This window comes from Thunnus albacares, chromosome 3, assembly GCF_914725855.1.
Source record: "Thunnus albacares chromosome 3, fThuAlb1.1, whole genome shotgun sequence".
NCBI lineage: Eukaryota > Metazoa > Chordata > Actinopteri > Scombriformes > Scombridae > Thunnus > Thunnus albacares.
This window is the reverse complement of record NC_058108.1, coordinates 22,646,306-22,667,246: the sequence shown is the minus strand read 5'-3', so window position 1 is coordinate 22,667,246 and position 20,941 is coordinate 22,646,306. Positions and strand designations below refer to the sequence as shown.

Sequence of the window (20,941 nt, the reverse complement as noted above, 5' to 3'; positions counted from 1 at the left end):
TGGAAAAGCCTCCACGTCTCTCGTCTATTCCCTCCAGTGTGAGCTGGAAAACTGGCTCTCCGGCTACCTCCCCAGATTTCTCAAGCAGCTGCAATACACTGTCAAAAGGTGACAACCCAGGATTTCTCAGATAAACAGATGACCAGTGTCACCTGTGAGAATGAAAGCTTAAGGGGCTACAGTGTGTCTACAGTATACAGAATGGAAATAGGGAGCGAATTGTGTGATTTTCAGCTACTAGGCTCTGTACACCGCGCATCTAATCAAGCACACTGACCTTTTTGCCAGTATCATAAAATATTCATTGCTGCTGAATGTATTACGGGTTGCATACCATATTCACATTCATTCTTTATGAGGAATAATCAGTTTCTCTGTAGAACCATGACAAATGCTGTATTTTACCTGATGTGATATGAGTTTAAATCCAGTTTCTCCCTCTCTATATACAGAGGAGAGGTAGATAATTCCCCATCTCATCTTTAAGTGCAGATGACTACTTAGTGTTGAATTTTTCTTTTTTCTGTTAATACCTGGCAGCTGAGGGAGCTCACTGCGGGGTTCTATCACAGAGGGCCATATACAGACTATTTGCAAAAACAGCATGTGGAAGAATATGTACTTAATTCACAATGTGGGTGTGTAATTCCTGCTGCTTCTGTTTATGCTGACAGCTTGATCACCCAGTTTAGGTAAATATACAAACATAAAATAGTGAGAGGCTGGTGAGAGACTTGAGCTCTTCTTATACAACTTGGCGCCTAATAATTGAGAGTATCTGAATGAGGAGTGGAGTATTTCTCAGAGAGCACTCTTCCACATGTGTAATTAATAAAATAAACTTAAACTTTCAGTCTGAAAGAGATCTTAGAAGATGACTTGTGATAGTCCAGAAATAAAAAGCAAACATCTCTTTTATTTCAGAGGTAAAAAATAAATAAAAAGACAATGTTGCCAGTGGATAAAAAACAATTGCATTCTCAGCACTGTCATGGCAAAGCCAGGTGCCACAGATGCTGGGTACTTTATCAGACTCTGGGGACACTGAAGATGCTGTGCTGTACACTGGTGCTTGTGGTTCTAATTATGCGCCAGTGCTTCCACATGGCTAGCACCCTCATCTAGTCCACTCTTCTGTGGCGACCTTCCCACCAGCATGTTGTTCTTTGGTGAGCAACTCTCAGGCTCCATGGTCATCACCCGCACTGAGTACCCATGTGTCTCTGCTGCCCATGAGCGGTCCAAGTCTACCAGGCCCATACACTGCTTACCTGGTGTGACACACAAAGAAAAATGATAACATTATATCATCCACAAAAAGAGACATTATCAAGCATTTACTAAATAATCTCTTCCAAATTTTACCTGATTGTTCTTACAGGGAGGAATAAAATAAGAGAGACACTGATTTTAGAGTTCAATCAACACTGAATATTGAAATATTAGACTATTTAAGGCTGATGCAAAATGGATATTTAAAGCTCGAAGAGTGCACTCAGTAGAGTGCAGATCAGACGTCTGTGCAGTCAAGATGGCGGCGACGATAACAGAAACAGGGTTTTATTCATCTTATTGTGCCTAACTTTAGTGGATCATAACATATCGGGTATGGAATTAATCCGCAGATGATCCGGTTCAAGATAAGACCAAACTATTCTATGGAGGTCAGATTTTGAGCCTAACAACAACAGATCAGGTAAGCCTTGTTTTTAGCCTAGCTGATTGCATGAAATGCCTTTTGCTATGTCATAATATATAATGTAAAATGGTGAAGACTGCTGAAAAGATGAAAGTCTAAGCTTTACGATGGGCTCATAAGGAATGGCATTATAAAATAGGTTTTTCAAAAATTATGAATCACCGCAACCACGAGAGGTCCTTGAGCATACAGACATAAATGTGCACAAAAAATATTAGGCTGATGGGTCCAGTAGTATGCTGCTATTAGTTATGGACAGATACACATACACACACACACACACACACACAAACACACACACACACACACACACACACACACACACACACACACACACACACACACACACACACACACACACACACACAAACACACAAACACACACACACATACACAGATACTTTAAAATATTTGACAGGATATTTTACAGTTAGTAAACTGTCATCAAATTTGTCAGTAACTACACAGCAAATTGTGAACACTAACCTAGTGAATGTAAATATTGTAACAAATAAAAAAACAACAATAATCAGACTTGAAGTATATTAAAACCTGTCAAATATACACACTGCAATTTCTTTTTGCACATCTGCCAACATACATATAAAATAAGGCAAAAACCTGAATAAAAAAATAGAAGAACATTCACCATGTTTGCAAATGCTTCCCCACACACTGTATGTACTAAAGGACAAAATTAACATCCGTCATGCACTGTTACATGTATAAAAATACATAACAGGCCTAGTTGACCTCAATTTTTGACCAAAATGTCAAGATGAGGAGATATTGACATTATCCAAGGATGAAACATTTCTGTCCTGACAGGAATGATCTTTTCCAGGATGACAGTGTCCCTATCCACAGGGCACAAGGAGGTCACTGAATGGCTTGATTAAAATTACAATGATGTGATTCATATGCAGTTACCAGATTTCAGCCCAATTGAACTGAACACCTATGGGAGGGGAGAATTTAGACAGTGGTCTCCACTAAACGAGACACTAGAAAAAAAACCCCAAAAAAACCACTAAATAAGGGAATATCTCTTGGAAGAATGGTTTTCATCCCTCCAGTAGAGATCCAGTGACTTGGTGAAACTATGCCAAGGTGCACTGAAGTGTTTCCAGAGACTCACAATGGCAGTTCTGATATTCCTTAAAAGAGTACGTCACTGATTTAACATTAAACATACTGTACTGTCAGACTCACAATGAACAGTTAAACAAAAGTATCAAAAATATGACTTATATTTTTTTATTCCATGCATTCTTCTTTCTTTTCAAATCCTGGTGCCTATTTTACCCACAGTGCAACTCGCCTGATGACTGTTTGGCAGGGGATTCGGGTGTGTTATGCAAACCCCCAGGAACAGTGCCGGGCTGTGAAGCCAATTTGACACAGTGGCCAGACCGTGTAATTACAACTTCCAGGTCTGTCATGTAATGCACGCTGGCCAAAAAGCATTTTTCCCATACATAATCACTGGAAAAGGAGTGGCTGTAAAACAGTGAATACTTTTTTTAATTATCAGAATTCGATCCATTCATTCCAGTAACATTTGGAAAGCCTAAAAGAGCTGCATGATTAAATTATTTTATCCCTATTCAAGCGAACGAGGAGCCAACTGGAAGGCAGATGGCTCGGCCAGCGGAAATCTCGGATGAGCTGGAGAAGGATATGGTTACCTTACCAGCGGCTAATGTAGCCTTGAGCTGCTGGGCTAAGACAGAGAAGAGGAGTCGACTACAGAGGTCTAATAACCTCACTTGTTTGCTTGTCTTTTTAAATGTCTGTAAAACACCTTGACACTGCTTCATGTATAAATCGTACTATGTCAAAACATGTTTTGGATTTGCCTAACTCCACATCCCTAGATTTTTTTCATTTTCAAACCAAGACCTGTTGACAGACTTTGATGTGTAAAAAAGGCACACTTCCCTTTTAAATGTGTCACCCTTCTGTACATGCTGATAACAATGCAGTATAGCTAAACCAACATTGTGAGATTAGCATGCCGTTATATCAGTCAGGCTCTAATTACAACCATTACAAAACAGTATTTATTTTAGGGCTACTGTATTTATTCACCAATTGTAAGATGTTCCTGTTATGGTCCATTTCCTGTATGTTCCCAACAGTAACACGTATTATGTGCTGATTATGGCACTTGTCTATTAGGATTTCCTATAGGACAGACTTCAAATGTATCATGCAGTTTAGCAGTTAGGTAGCAGGTGGCAGACAGTAAATGGGAGCTTTGGTCTGCCGTGCTGCCTATATGGACACAGTCACACTGGCAGGTTCTGGAGAGATGAGATCCAACATGGTTAGAAAATGTTAGTGGGAGAGATTGAGCCCTGTTAAGTGATATAAAACAGAAATCACGGTGACAGGTGGTGTCAGGTACATATGAAAGGGCTTCAGACTGACGAGGCATCGGGGAGCCTCCTCAGATTCAGAGTGAGGCTTTGATAAGCTGGAGAGCTATCAGGGTGAAGAGAGTCCTCAACATAATGAAACACTGTAGTGAGCTTCACCGCAGGCCTGGAGGTTTCAGTCTGACAAAATACTTCCCTCTGAATCTGACAACCCTGATCCGGCAGCTGTTCACTGCAGCTGTTTTGTCGCACTGTAGAAATCCTTGCATTAACATTTTTCACCTTTCACAAAAGTCTAGACCTTTTGAAAATATAGAACGAAGCAAGAAAGTCAGAGAGTAATAAATCTCAGAAGACATTTTTAAAACATCAATATGTACTACGAAAACTATTTAGGTGTGGGAAAAAAAAAATCACATGTCAATTTGACACGCTAATGTTCTTCACACTGAAAAATTGGCACTGAGATTCTGAGCTGGCAAGGTCACGTATTTTAGGATAAATGGGTCCTAAATTTAAATAACAAAATGTAGTATAAAAATTCAGATTTAAAAAAATGCTGTGCCATTACAACCGAAAAAACTCCTCATAAATATCAATATATTAAGCATCTCTATTGTCAGACATAACAGTAACAGGTACAGTAGGTAATTGTTTAGGTATAAGGTGGAAGATTATGAGCAGTACCTATAAGTCGCCTCTCAGGAGGGAGCTGGACAGCAGTTTGGTCTGCAAAGCGGCACAGGATCATGTGTTCCTGAAATAAAGGACAGAGAATGTATACATGAACTTTACATTCCAGATGAAACCTGGTAATTTATTTCTCACCACAGGACAAGTTTTTCCGTCCTGTGTTTACCTCGCTACAGTTCACCGAACAAGTGACTCGGGAGAGCGGTTAGTCATCTCTAACCTGCTTCCACTTAAATTGATTCCATTCTTCACTCTACGGGGTTGACGCTGAATGCAAGGCCACGGAGCAGGTGCTTAAAGTTAGCGCTGAGCACCAATATCTCACACCATTAGCCCTTTATTCCAGCGATACACCATTTGTCAGTGTGCTGTCATTCTGTTTAACTACTGTAGTTCAGGAAGGACAACTAAGGTTCTGCTATAAAACAATGTATTGTCGATTTTATTTCTGCAAGTGCCGGCAAGGGGTTTGAGAGCAGACACACCAGCAAATGGGTTTTGCTCAGGGAGGCCAAAAGAATGGCAAATACCAACCATGATTACTGAAAGCAAAACCATAGGAGGAGACAAGGGAGATTTAGAGCTCAAGTTTAAAGTGGCAGATAATGTGTCTGTTGGTTTAAACAGAATATAGATTTTTCCTGCTCTTCTATAAAGCTTCTTATTTCCAAACAGAAAATATGGCAATTGTGATTTCTTTTGCTCACTGGGCTTTTGGACAAATGGCAGAAAAATCACATCTCACTTTCACAGAAATGTACAATTGCGCAGTGTCTTGTAAATACTACATAATCCTCTATGCATCGAAAGCCCTGTCAGTAAAAATCTGTTTCTTTCCAGCGCACAAAAGACAGTTAGAGGTGGTCCGATGTTGTGACATGTCAACTCTTGAGGTTGCCATGGCTAGGACCTGCAGCGACTTTTGCAGAGATTCTCCCCAGGGGCACTGACAGGTCCCATACATCATCATAGGAGGGGCCCTCCCAGAGCACAGTGCTGTGTCTGTGCTGAGCGATAAGGGATTGAGAGACTGGAGGGTGTGAGCCTCCCACTGGTAACTGCCTGGGAAAACTTTGCTTCCAAGACAGTGATGAGCACAGTGATCTCATTAATTCTTAATGTTTGATAAAATAAATGAAACAAAGGAAAGCAATATCATAGAAACATGCAGAAATTGATAAATTGGTGTTTCATAATTACCTACACAGGGAATGTTTAATATTGAATTTCACAAAAATAATACAGGATACTAATAATTATGAAACATTATGCTAATAACTCTCTGCTCAATCATCTAACAACTGCAGCTAGGTTAACATATTTCCAATTCATTCAACACTATTAACTCTGAAATGCACATATTTTTCCATGTATGTATATATAAATAAAATAAAGTAAAACCTACATTTACACAGGAATAGCAGTTAAGTTTAATATGCCTCCATAAAATTGTTGGAAGTTATGCTATAGCTTGTGATGCAAAAGTGACATCCTTTTAATATAGTTGACCGCTTTTGATTGGAAGTCACTGGTTCACTAGCTAGTAGTTACTAAAAACATAGGATGGACTTTGTACACCAACTTAGTAATGAATTTACGAATAGATGGTGCAACCCAATCCAAGTGTGTCTCTGCTTGTCAATTTGTTTCTTATTTGTCTAAACATTTGTCAGAAGCTCAACAGGCTGCTGTGTTTGCTTTGTGTTGACAATTGTGGTATGAGAAAGCAATTTCACCTTTCATTGGGTCATCGCTCTCTAGGTCCAGACATGTACATCTATAAATTTTTAACTAAATCCTTCTGATTCATTTTACTTCTACTGAAGCACCAGTATCTCAATTAAGATGCAATTAGTGGAAAAGAAAAACTTGTCTCATTGTGTTGTAACACAGTACGTAAGACTCTAATGAACAAGATTTTTAAAAAACAAGTCATGACCCATGAAGGAGTCTTTAGATGTGCACACAGTGAAATGAATCGAAAGTAAAAATTGACTTGGTGTAATTTAATATTCTGTACTTGGTATTTTGCTTCAGTGCAAATAAATAACAAATGGAAAAGAGGGATTTCAACCCATTTAAAAGCCTACCTTATAAGTCAGAGTCTCTTGGAATCTTTTGCTGTTAAAAAAGAAACAGAAAAAAAACAAGATATTTTGATGTTACAGTGAAGTGATTAAGACATAAGAGCAAAATATATAAACATTTATTTGTTTTATGTACTGTATATTCGCTTAGGTCTGGTAAAGAGATTTTATTTTTAAGGAAAATCTCTTTACAAACAACCTGGGAATATATATCACTTAATCTGAAGCTCAACAAAATTCAAACATGCATTTTCTCTAAAATTAACCACTTTCTCTCTGGGAAAGAAGGTCTTTTATAAAAACAAGGGTTTTACTATGACATGGGAACAGAGGCCGTTTGTTTGTGATGGTTAAATGCAGTCAGATCTTGGTTAGAGCTAATTAAAAATCAACATGAAGAGGGTTAGGAGGCCATCCAGGTCAAACGGAAAGAAGTCCTAAGTTTAACTTGAACTGTTAGGGCCTTAATGAAATGGGCAGTTTCACAGCTCATTAAAACCTGTGAACTGTCTGGAATGTCGACACCTGCAGAATATCCACGAGTACCTGGAACATGACCTGAGGGGGAAAACACTAAAAGTAGCAAGACGAAGATTGACACAGTCAGGTGCAAAGGGCCCTAACACCGCATGACTGCCCTCCGGAAACACAACTTCTTGTTGTACGTTACAGCTGCAAACTTTTTTTTTTTTTTTTTTGTCATTCTTTAATATTTTACGAGGAGTCTGGGGGGTTTAAGTGTCAAGTTAGCAAAAGTGAGCAGAGGAAAAATGAAGTATGTGAACACTCCTAAATATTTATACTGTAGACTGAGGGTCTGCCTCAAGGCACAATTTTAGGGTCAGTAATACCACAGCCGCAGATAATATTTGCTGGGAGGGGTTCCTTAAAAATCACATATCAGAACACTGCAAACAATCAACAGTTTGCCCACTGCTCTACACCAATGTGCAAGGTATATTAAATTCCAGGTCTCCATAGTAACAATATCTATACTTCATGCTACTAGTTAATTCAGCAGTGAAATGAATCCAAACATTCACATTACAGTGACAACAAACAAACTTATGTTGTTTCTTCCTGACTTCAAACTTTGTATGGTTATAAAGTCAGTGTTCACTAAATTTACTAGAATTAGCATCAATAAATTAAAACAGGTTGCACCACACAAACTATTTTTTATGTTGAGCTTAGCTGTCACTAATATTTACATGTTATGTAGTTAGCTAAATTCAGTGTCAAAGCTAATATTCAGTTGCTAATATCTGACTCATTTGAGTAAAATGAGAGTAAAAGAGATAATACGGTCAACACATCTGACCAGACACATGATAAAATGGTGTTTAATAATCATATAAACAGTAGAATATTTAAAATTTAATTTCACAAATATAACACAGTATACTACAAATTACAAAAAGTTATGCTAATAACGTTGTCATTAAGTTAACTTAACATCATTAAATTTGTGAATGACACCATCGTCATCGGCCTGATCACGGGGAATGATCAGTCAGCCTACAGAGACGAGGTAAGAACCTTGACATCATGGTGTCAGAACAACAACCTCCATCTCAACGTCTGCAAGTCCATGGAGATGGTGTTGGATTTCAGGAGGGTACACATTCTCATTTACATTCAGGAGGCACCTATGGAGAAAGTCAGCAGCAGAGTCAGGTTCCTCAGGGTCCACATCAGTGAGGATCTAAAGCGGTCAACTCATACTGAATCGATGGTGAGGACTGCAAACCAGCGCCTCTTTTTCCTCAGGAGACTGAGGAAGTTTGGAATGGACAGGAGGATACTCTGCAACTTTTACACATGCACCACTGAGAGTGTCCACTCTGGCTGCATCATGGCATGGTATGGGAGCAGCTCCAAGCAGGGCCGCAAAGCCCTGCAGAGAATAATCAAGCACCCCAACTACCTCAGCTACAGACTCATTTCACTGCTACAACCGGGCAAGCGGTATAGAAGAATCAGAGCAAGATCCAGCAGGTTCAGAGACATTCTCTATCCACGAGACATCAGACTGTTGAACTCTGGTACTTTGTGAACATAAACAATACACACACACACACACACACACACACACACACACACACACACACACACACACACACACACACACACACACACACACACACACACACACACACACACACACACACACACACACACACACAGTCTCTCACTCTCTCTCTCCTCCTCTTCTATACATTTACCCTCCACTAAACACACAAACTCTCTTCCCTACTAGGCAATATTTACATTTTTATCAGAAGTATTTATAACCCATCACTTATGTGCAATACATAAGTGGTGGCTGTGGCTCAGGAAGTAGGGTGGGTCGTCTACTAATCAGAAGATCAGCGGTTCAATCCCCAGCTCCTCCAGTCTGCATGTCGAAGTGTAACTTGGGCAAGATACTGAACCCCCAATTGCTCCCGAGTGTGTGTGAATGAACATGGCAGCCTCTGCCACCAGTGTATGAATGTGTGTGTGAATGAGTGAATGTTGGCATGTATTGTACAGCGCTTTCAGTGGTCGGAAGACTAGAAAGCCCATTTACACTATTAATCTATTTACCACTTGTGTGCATTATCACACTTGTGGTATAATATACAGTACTGTGCAATAGTTTTAGGCACTTAAGATGTTTAAATTCTTATCCATCATGAAATGCCATCAGAGAGGCGTCTGATCACTTCCAGATTTATTCTGCCGCATGACATCGACCCCAAACATACAGCATGAAGTCATAAAGAACTATTTACAAGAAGAGCAAGGAGTCCTGCAACAGATGGTATGGTTATTTTTGAAAGCATCCTCACTTTAATTTTGGTGCCTAAAACTTTTGCACAGTACTGTGTATTTGTATATATTTTAATTTGTCTCTTTCCTATCTTTCTCTTCTCACTCTCCTTTTTTTTAAAAAAATAATTGTAAATATTTTATGACATACTCTAATTGGAAGTTGAGCCAATTTCACTGCCTTCAATGCTGCCACCCGCTGTGTTGCTGTGCCTGTGACAATAAAAAGCCCTTGAATTTCTCTCTTTCTGCTAAATTATCTAACATCTGCATCTAGGTTAGCATGATATATTTCCCACTTATTCTAAACTAGAACACTACTAAATACATATTTTTCCATGTATACTTCTATAAATAAAATAAAGTAATTCCTACATTTATAGAGGAATAGCAGCTAAGTTTAATATATTGTTTGCCCCATGAAACTGTAAGAGATGCTCCAGCTTGTAATGCAAACATTTGTTACAGTGACAACTATAAAAAAACCTTTTGAAAATGGATTACAATCTAAACCAGCCTTATGCTGTTTCTTTGGTAAGTAATCATAGTATAAATGGGATAATGGATTTTGAAGTGTGCTGTTATAGAAAATAATGGACTATGAGGAGGAAACACTATCCTGCCTCAGTCATTTAATGCTTTTTATCTTGGATGCATTACTTCTTACTTTACAGCATGTGATGATATCGTCCTTTACACAATATTTTCCCAAATATTAAGTTCATTTAAACACATGATAAACCAAGTATCAACCACTAGTCCAAGACCTATCAGATGATTACAGTTTATTACAACTTGCTTCAATATGAGAACACTGTGAGAAGTCCGACGGGGCCACCACGATCAAACAGGCTTTGAACAAACCCCCAGGTTAGCCAAACATATTTGGCCCAATGTAAAAGGTTTATTATAAAAATCCATCACAGCTTACAGACCAACTTCCTGGATAAACTTTGACCTACTTTGGCCATAGTTGTGCACACAGTTTTGCAGGACACATGGATTACTATCGTTATTTAGTTTCAACTCCAAATAGTGGTTTAGGTAATCTGGCTGCAAACTGTCTGGTTAACTACTTGTCTGATTGACCAGACCAGATCAGACCTATTTTTAACAATGTCGCTGTATAACCAGATCTTACTCTGGTGTGTACAATGTTGTCATAACCAATAGAAATGATGGCAAAACTACAAAAATAAGACCCAAATTGTAATAAACTGGAACATCTCCTGTGACATTAGGGACAATTAGGTTTCCATAGTGAGTGGAAATAAAGTTGACTAATTTGCTGCTACGACACAACAGCAGCTTTGTCTTTGTTTTCAGTAAGCTAGAGTTCGTGATTCTTAAGCTATTACAGTACCATTAGTCAACAGACTGCTGCTATAGCAACCGTATCAACATCATTAAAGTACACCCTCTCATTTCACTTCTCCATCTCTGCTGCTGCTTCTTCCATCTCTATGCAAACAGGATTCAGCTTGCATCACCAAGGATTCAGACTAATGGTTAATTCTGCTTAACACAAAATCTCATAAAAGAACTTCCAACAAGAACAGCATTTCTTATTTGTACCTACAACTGGATTATTCTGTCACTCTGCACAGTAAAATCCATGACAGCCTCTGCATCGAAAGCGCTATTCTCTGTTGCTGATAGAATAAGGCTGAGATTGAAAAGGTGAGGGGTGGATCCTGTTGTGAAGGCGATGTGACACTGCTGCCTCACACTGTCAACGGTGATGATAAGAGACGGGAGGTGAACAAAAAGCAGTGACAAGAGACATAGATTCTATGTATGTGTGAGAGAGAGCGAGAGAATGAGTCTGAGCCCTAAAGAGACACTAAAGAAATCACTAGGAGAGAAGAAAAGAGAAGAGAAGAACCAATAGGATCTAACAAGAAAACAACAAGGTCAGACACAACGTTTTAAAAAGCAGAGAACCAGAGGCGTGACGCTGGACTGAGGTGATACGAGCAGGTACAGACCTCCTGGGGAAGGAGAACTTGATTGCGTTAGGGACGAAGCCGTAGCAACAAGGGCTGATGACAAAGGCGGCTCCTGCCTGGATGCAATGCTCCATCACCATGTCTGTTGCAACACCACATGCATGAAGGGCAACCTGAGGTGAAATACACAAGAAAACAAACAAATGAAGTGTTACTTTCACAATTAAAATCTTTCTTGAAAACCTTCTTGGTCCAACAAGACCAAAAGCTAAAAGCACTTGAGAGCATGCACTCAGTCCCATTGATTACTTCATAATGGCTGTATCTATGCTCTCAAAGGTGCACATCAGGAGAGTTAGAGCTCACAAAATGTATTAGAGCTTTAGGTGCTGAGACACGAATGCATCGGGATCCCTACTGAGTGGGTAAACTGTGTGTGGAGATGAACACCTAGCTATGTATTAGTAACGGTGTAGTTATATGTTAGATTATGTAAAGCGACTAAAGACCCAATATTATGGCTTGTCTGTATTCCAGTCAGCTCTTCTGCCCAGTACATCTGCAAAAATACATTATGAATCCTCAAAGGCAATGAGTTTAATATCCAAAGTACAGATTTCCTCTCAAGCGTACATTAGCTAAATAGATTCCCTGTTAATGGTCCAAATAAAATACATTATCAACAGTCTTATGTGACAATAGGTACTGGGCTCACTGAAATGTACCCCCGTCCAACTCAAGCAGGCACCTCAAACTTCTGTTATTGCCTTCCAAGAAGTTGTCACTTGGCGTCAGGGAGTCTGAAACTGAACTGCATGTTGCCTTGACAGCAGTGCCACAGAGCAGGAGTTCAGACCCTGTCAGGGCAGGGCTGAGCCAACACTGGCTGCAGCTCTAAAGATTAAGGAAGATACAGACACTCTAAACATGGCCAAACCCACTCAAAGAGTCAGGGGGGGTACATAAGCTCTGCCAGAAAGTTGCACGGCTGCGGCAATTCTTCAGCTCAAACTTGACAAGTAGGTATATACAGTCTGTGCATTGGAAAGAGCTTTTCTCATCTGCATGAAGAGCTCCACATACAGCTAGGATGTTTTTGGTCTCTGAACATTCATGAGCAAAGAATCATTTATTCCCCTTCAAAAAGATGTGCAATTATTTAAACATCAAGTTACTGAAGAAGAGCGTGCACATGAAAGAGCAACCAAAAATTAAAATTGGGGAATTAACATCAATTACCTGCATGGCCTTGCATCTATCTGACACCTAATTTTCTATCCTGCATTCATTCATGGCATAAGGGAAAAGCCTTATGTTATTTCAACAGCATGCTTCTGATAAGAAGGAGGGGTTGCTATCAAAGATTGAACGATGTTACATCCCCCACATCTAAAGCAAAAATAATTAACAAAGTACCATCACTCTTAGCCAGCTACTTAATGTTGCACATTAGTCAGGCTGTAGTAAATCCTAATTACATTTTATAACCTTTAGCCTTGATTTAAAACAAACCTCCATTCATGTAGGAGAAATGCACACAACTAATAATAAAACACATTGATATGTTTTGATTACTAATTATTCTTTTCTGATTCTTGACTTTGAAAACATCTTTGCTTTAACAATGACTACAAATATGAAGCAATGTCCCAGCACAATGTACTTTGGGGTACTAATTTAAAATGGATAATGGAAGGTGCAAATCTATGCAATGCTGGTTTAAACCATTTTATAGTGGTCCATTATTTTATACATGCTCTCCTAAGCATTACTGCTGCACAGACATTTTACTGGGAGCAGAGATTATTAATTAATATGCAACAACAGAAAGACCAAGGGCCATTTATAAAACTGTGTTCTTTATTAATCTGTCTTTTGGAGAGCAGAAAAGCTGTTTGCATCTGTGTCTTTCTCTAAATAATCAAATCACAAAAAATAATGAGGCTACATTATTCACTCTTTTTTCAGTTTTAAATGTTAAGTTTTGTTTGCTGTACAGATTTCATAATGATGCACAGTATACGAATGATATTATCTGACCATTCAAGCAAACGAATCAGGTCCGTCATCAGCAAGACTTTTATACCAGCAAAGCTTCAACACTATTGTTATGTGCCTTATTTTGTGTGTTTGTATACCAATATACAAATATATGTGTGCGTATTTGTGTGGAGCAGACTAGAGTAAATGTGATTAGATAGAATCAAAGAGTTGTTTTCCTCTCAAAGGTAGATGCAATGCTGCATTTCACTGGAGATAAACAGACTCTAAGAACCAAGAAAAAAAACACTGGAATCCTTAAATGACATCAGCTTTGGCATTACACCTGATAAAGCCTTATTGGAACTGATCAATACCCATTTTTACATAAGACTTAAGGCAATAACAGCAAGTGCATTTTCTTAGGTTAACTAAAAGAAACACCTGCAAACAATCAGACCTCAAGCAGAACAAATAATGAACCTGGTTCCAATAAAATCTAAATCAACTTCAAGCTCTAAAACTTTTCCTGACTCCGAGGTCTGTTGGCTTAATGTTATTTGACAGGAGAAAAAGATAAAAACCAAATACACTGCATGAACAGGCCAGTTCTGATACAAGTCTAACACCTGGGCCATGCCACTAGAGACAGGCAGAGCAGACACCGACTAAGAATACGGACACCTCAACTTAATTAGCCTGATTAAATTAACGTGACTAAAAATGGGACCATGTATTATACATAACGGGATTAAAGTTAGTGTGATGGGTGGCTCCTCCAGGTAGAAATATCAGTGTCATGCGGGAAGGAGCTTAGCCAAAGCAACAGCTGAGGCTGCATAAATGTTAAGCACCTCAAGCAATGCAAACATGACAAATCTAAGCACGTTTTAAAAATAAATCTCAACATTACAATAAAAATAAATAAAAATACGTGTGCATGCATTAACTTTCTGACTAGGTTACAAAATACACCCATATATTGTAGAGAGGAATTATCTATGCTTGTTTGTTTCTCACAAAGTGGAACAGGTCTCAGTGGAGTGACGATGCTGAAAGAATAGCTACTTCTAATTACAGCAGGTACACATATATTCCTATTTGTTCCAGAGAGAGTTAAAGTACAGCTACGAGAACAGCTCGCTTTTTTGAAACTGGGCTATGACACAAAGCAGGAAGATGGATCTTTCCAACATGTCTGGGGGAAGACACTGACCTGAGACACATGAATAATGACAATGATCAAGAGCGATGACGATAAAGATCCTATGGGAAAACAAAATGTCATCTGTGTCGAAATGGGAATTCAGTGATTCCACAGAAAGCAAAAAGACATTTTTTAAAAATGGCAAGCACCAGTTTTTGTGCAACACAGCCAGATTCAAACAGCCCATAAACAACCACAGTTAAGGACCTATTTGGTCTAAATTGACAGTAATCAGCGAGATGTCAAGAGGTCTATAGATGAAGGTGGGTGTTTTAAATAGGACTGTCAAGGGTTTTGACTTGCTGTTGGAGAGTGCTACTCGGTGCTGAATTTTAGCTTGTATTAGCCCCATTAAGTATGGTTTGAAAGCTAGTAAAATGTTAATTTTGTTGTAGCGGGTAGCTGTGCAGAATTAAACACATTTACCAAGCCAGATATTTAAGCTTAACAAACACAAACAGGCAGAACTGCATTCTTGGCAGAGATGTCAGCGTGAAAAATGTGTGATGAATTAAGAAGTGAAAGGATGACATGTCCGAGTTGCCAGCATAAAACTTGAAATGTCTGGCAACCATTTTACTTTTTATTACAAACACTTTCCAAAGATCACACTTTCCTTTCCAAAAATTGGTCCTAAACCTTTAAAAGAGCACATATCTTAAGATCTTGGCAATATGTCCTTGAAAGCAAACCAGCAATATCTCTGGATAGGAGATTTATACAGTAAACAAGAACAAACAAAGACAAGAGAGCCATTAATATTTTTAATGGAGGAGATACTTTAACCCTAACATTACCTTTATCCTTCATTTTCTGGGTGAAACTACCTTTTAGCTGTCCAATAATCAAGGGGACAGTGGCATACTCTGCTTGACTGAAGTGCAGAGCACTAAAAGGGTTCTGATTAAATGCTCCACTCTGGGAAATGAAAAGCAATCTTAGCTGCTCTGACAAAAATAATTGCACGTTGGCATTTTCACTTTATAGAAAAAGATGAGGAAATGACATGTCTCTCCATCTCTCCGTGTGATGTGTGGCACTGGTTCTCTTAAATATATAAATATATTAAGATTAAAAATACAATGTTCAGACACCTTGCAGTCAAACTGTGATTGTAGCAAAGCAGGTCACACATTGTTGATGTAGTGTTAATGAAAGGTGTTTAATTTGCAGTTTCAACTAATCAGAATGAGAATGAGTTATTGGCTTATCATTATTAGCATTATTACTTCAAAATCAAAATGTCATGTGGGACGTGAAGCATCATGTGCATGTACAAATCCAAGCAAAGTAAACTAAACCAGTGCTAAAAATACTTCCAAACTTTGATTGCTATATCACATTAATTATAATGGCATACAAACATGGTACAGTAGAGATAATGTTGTGATTAGTCTTAATTAATACAACGATTTTGCACTTATTGTAGTGATTTTTAAAACATTTTTACATGGCATTTGATAGAAATATTTAAGTTTCTGTTGTTCACAAATGATCAAATTTTTTACTAGTTACATCAAATAGTTGAAATAGCTGCCATCTCATTTGCATAATCTATGGATCATTAAACAACAAATGGAGACAAAACTGATGCAAAGTCACAGTGAATGTCAATTTCTTTTAAATGTTTTATCATTATGATGTTTTTGTATAGTATTGCTTGCTCTGCTCACCCCAATGTGAAATGGTCCAGTGAAATAGTCCAAATTGGCCTGAATGAAGCCAATGTTTCCCAGACTGAGCTCAGCACTGCGACTCTTGGCCCTGACCAAGGACTCTTCTTTGTTTTCTATGAGGATGACCTGGAATAACAAAGAAAAAACCCTTTGCTACTTCTTCAGGTGACCTGGAACGAGCAATAACAAACTTTTTATAGAGCACCATTTGAAAATTTAAAAAAAAGGCCTAAACCAAGACAGCAGTATAAGTTTGCATTAAACAATTATTAATAGTATCAATTTATTATTATCAACTGATGTATTAATTATTTTATCACTTATATCTTTCAGTCACGTCTCACAATGTTATGTCTGTATGTCACATCTGTACAAATACATAAGTATTACCTGGCAATCTGGAAGAGCGTGAGCCAGAACAATCCCTACATGGCCCTGAGAGACACAAGTACAAAGAAATAACAAAGTGAAAATGCACAACAGGAAAACAACGCACACGAAAGAGGGGGGGTTCAACACAGTTATGATTAGTGCTGCCCTTTCTAGCCCGGTATTGACCCTTTAGCCTTGCAAAGGTCCTGCTTTGAGTGACCATTTTCATAAATGTAATTGCCAGTCTATCCAATAATAAAAGGAATTCAAAGAGAAGAAGAAGAAAAATATAAAAGAGTATGAGAAGCAGACCCTTTGCTGACTATTAATGGAGCAGCAGCCTAACGTGGTCATGGTCAGGTGGAGGGATAAATATACATGCATAACTGGATTGATGGATGAATACCCATACCGTTCCACTGCAGAAATCCACAATGGTGTATCCCGGCCGGGCTAGCTCTGTTACCATGGCGACCAAGTTATTCAGCTGTTGCCTCTTCCTGACTGCACGGATATTTGACATTTTCCCTGCAAAAGAGCACAGGTTCTCAATGCGCCTGAGCAGCAAAGTGGAAAGCAACAGGTTTTTTACAGGCAATTAATCTGAAAACCAAAGAAATGAAAGAAAATGAAAAAAAAAAAAAAAAAAACTCCAGAGAAGAAAGCTTTCAAACATAAATAGACTTTTCTTTTAATGCTTGTAAAAGCCTATTTTGTAGCTTGGTTGGTTCCAGTCAATATTAAGACACATTACAATAACCTACATTTTTAACAACATAAAAGATGGCAGAATATCTTGTTAAAAAATACAACAAAAAAAAAAATCACACTACACATTTTTCATTACTCTAATGCTTCGCTTTATACTGCTGTCAGTGAGCAAACAGCCTTTCCCTCTAACTGCTCAAATTTTGATTTACAACCAGCCATTTCAGGTAATGGTTATAGCACACAGATGAAAAGGCCTCCACTCTCTCATCAGCATGTTTCCAGCCAATTGCCAACAAGGGGAGCACAAACAATCTTTCAGCATCATCAAAAGCAAGCCTCCGAGCCAAAATCGAGTGTCCTTCTTGTTTGCGGCAGAACTTTTCTACTGCTGTGTGAGCAGTATGTACCCCATTAACTCAAAGCACATTCCAGCCTCCTGCATCTTCCTCTCCTGTGTTCTAGCACGCCTCGCATCGGCAGTGAGCCGTTGACGCGCTGTGCCGGTGCCATCTCTGGTCCATAAACCTAGAGTGATGAGTGTTTCATTTACCCGTAAGTCACACCCTCATATCCACACAACTGGAATATCAGAAAAATATTATTACTACACTTTCCTGCTCTCGCCGCTTTGTGTATGACGACAGGGGAGGACAGACTGTAAAGGAGACTTTTCATTCCCGGCAACACAAATAGGAAATTTTATAGTGACATTATTCAGTCTCTCATACTGGCTGTTATCACGCTGATCCCAGTTGTGGGGAGAGCACAATAACGAAAAGTGAGGGATGAATTTAAATACAGAGAAACTGTGGGAGGGTATTGACAAGACTCCACTCTTCATTTTGACGAGTAATTCACACGGGTGCAGGCACTTCTATGCATCCACAGCTCCAGAGAGTTCTCGCTATATAAGTCTTTTGATACATCTCAACACATTTAGATTTTAATTGCAAATTCCATTGTGGAGTATGATAAATGTCTACATCAAGTACGCAGACATACAGAGGGTGACCTAAAATATGGCCCAGTGTGGAGAAAATTAATGAGCTCACAGAGTAACAATGTAGAATATCCATGTAGTGCTCAAACTTTTTTTGCACAAGATACAGAACACTTTAAGGACAGAGGGTTTTGCCTAAAACGCAATCTAGGAAAAAAAACTGGCTCTTATGATGTTCTGCTAAATATCTTGATTCCCAGACAACCACTGCAAGCTTTCATTAGTTGTGAGCATGCATGTGAAAATCCCCTTTTATACATCAAAGGCAAGCATGCAGGTTCGGCCACACAAAAGGGCACAAATCTGTCCAGCATGTCCTTAATGTATAACATAATAGTACATAATACTGTGTGTGCAGAGAAAAGTGACTGAAGTCAGTTACACAAGTCCTAACAAAAGTAAAACCGAAGTGCAAAAGGTGTATGTTCCTTGAATAAAATAAATGTATAAACTGATTTTGCAGTGTGCGTGCAATTGACTTTCAGCATTTCTACACTAACAAGACTTTTGTTTGATGAAAGGTCAGCACACGGGTTAAGGTCAAACCCATAAGCTATGCGGGACTGAGTGGGTGGCAGCAGAAGAGCTAACTACATGCCAGTCTACGGCTCTCTTTGTTTTCAATTTTATTTTTTAATATGGTGTCAGGGAAAAGAGTAAGACTGAGAGAGGTCTTTAAAGTTCGCACCCTGGGTCGGTATAATTGCATCAAATTCACTCAGTTTCACATGAACATCACAAAGTATGTGTCAAACAGAATAAAGGCCAAAAAGCCATAAAGTGTGAAAAAAAACAAGGTTGGCAACACACTGTAGAGAATAATGAACATGTTCCTACAGATGTAATGCAAATAACAGGCAGTTTCATAATGTCTTTTTTCAGTCACTTAATGATGGGTTGTATTGATTCTGGCACATATAATGAGGTTTTTGCATGTTCAGTGTCAACATTTATCAGTTATTTCCCCCAGTCTCCACATATACTAACCACAGTTTGGTTACGGCATGATTAAGGTTGGTAATAATGAATAATTTATTTTTTCCCCACAGCAGTACAGCTTGGGAGAGCTACTCTGCTGCCGTCATAACCCTGATCTGTACAGGCAACTGAAACAATACTAAGACAAACCAATCAACAGACCTGGTGCACAGTGTGTTTATGACCCTCTGCAGGTAACCCTGTCATCACTGTTAAAGTATGACATAAATTGAATGCAGCTGTAATTTCTCTCTGTCACAGTCTGTGAATTAGCCACTACAGCAGGAAGAATATTTAATCAATGCAGGGCTTGAGTTTAGGCTTTATGATTGAAGGAAGGTCACCCGATTCAACAAACAAAATCATTACATGACAACATGATGCCAAAGTTGCCAGGATAAGAAAAAAATGTGATGTGACACCTTCCATTAGCCTAAATGACAGTGAAATACAACCAGGGAATGACGCTTAGTGACTAAAATATAGCAGAACGGTTTTGACATGGAAACCTCAGGAGTTTTATCCGAGCTTCAACTTGAAAGAGAGAAAAACAATCACAGACCATGTTATTCACAGAGAGCCCAAAAGGATCGAGATCAATCTGCACCCTGATTTTCTTCCACTTATTTTTTTGTCCTGCATCCCAACATCTATTGTCTTCTAGCCACTTTATAAACAGACGCAACAATCACAAGTATGACAGAAACTGCCTGCAACTGTCATCCAGCCAGGCTCAAATGATCCCCTACCACGAAGAGCTGCTGACAGGTGGACATTACTCAACTCCCTTCCTCTGTCATTATTCACATCACACTGCATGTGCAAGAATGAGGAAGAGCTCAGATGTTTTAGCAATAAAAAAAAAAGTGAGGCACTGTCTGCCAAGTATGTATGAAAATGCAAATGAACACGCATAAATTATCATGTAAGAGGTGAAAATTAAGCATCAAGTCAAGCTATACGTCTGAGAACATCTTGCCAGAAATGAGGGAATATAAAAAACACGATTCAAAGAAAGTTTTCTAAACTGAGACTTGACATCATGGAATATAATTCCTTTTTTTTCTTTTTTAGACAAAAATTTGATCAGTCGACCTTTATTGAATCATAAATATGTATTCTCTTAGACAAAGTAAAACAAGACATCCACCAATGTGGTAAGATTAGTTTACATGCTTCCAATAAAAACTCCAATGAAAATTTCAATAATTTCCGAGAATGATCATTTTCATAATACTTGTGTTAAGACTACTTATGTTTTGTTTGAAGATACTAGCACTCGTTTCTGAGTACTAGAAATCAGGAAACGACACTGAGAAAAAGTAGTATTATCTCATCTGATAGATGTGTTTCTTGTTTTAAAAAGGAGGTGAATATGCAAAGTTAATACCTAA

The 20,941-nt window shown here is 38.6% G+C and overlaps 1 protein-coding gene across 1 annotated transcript in view; it reads right to left on the bottom strand.

The window, feature by feature from the left end:
* Positions 1–896: 896 nt before the first annotated feature.
* Positions 897–20,941, bottom strand: part of gstcd (glutathione S-transferase, C-terminal domain containing) — a 47,957-nt gene continuing 27,912 nt past the window's right edge. Inside the window, exons 6-12 of the mRNA XM_044347053.1 lie at positions 17,271–17,386; positions 16,877–16,921; positions 16,484–16,612; positions 11,663–11,796; positions 6,864–6,894; positions 4,768–4,837; positions 897–1,271 (exon numbers count right to left, since the gene is read on the bottom strand). Coding sequence (XP_044202988.1) covers positions 1,081–1,271; positions 4,768–4,837; positions 6,864–6,894; positions 11,663–11,796; positions 16,484–16,612; positions 16,877–16,921; positions 17,271–17,386 — 716 coding nt within the window. The 3' untranslated portion in view covers positions 897–1,080. The remainder of the gene's footprint in view (positions 1,272–4,767; positions 4,838–6,863; positions 6,895–11,662; positions 11,797–16,483; positions 16,613–16,876; positions 16,922–17,270; positions 17,387–20,941) is intronic.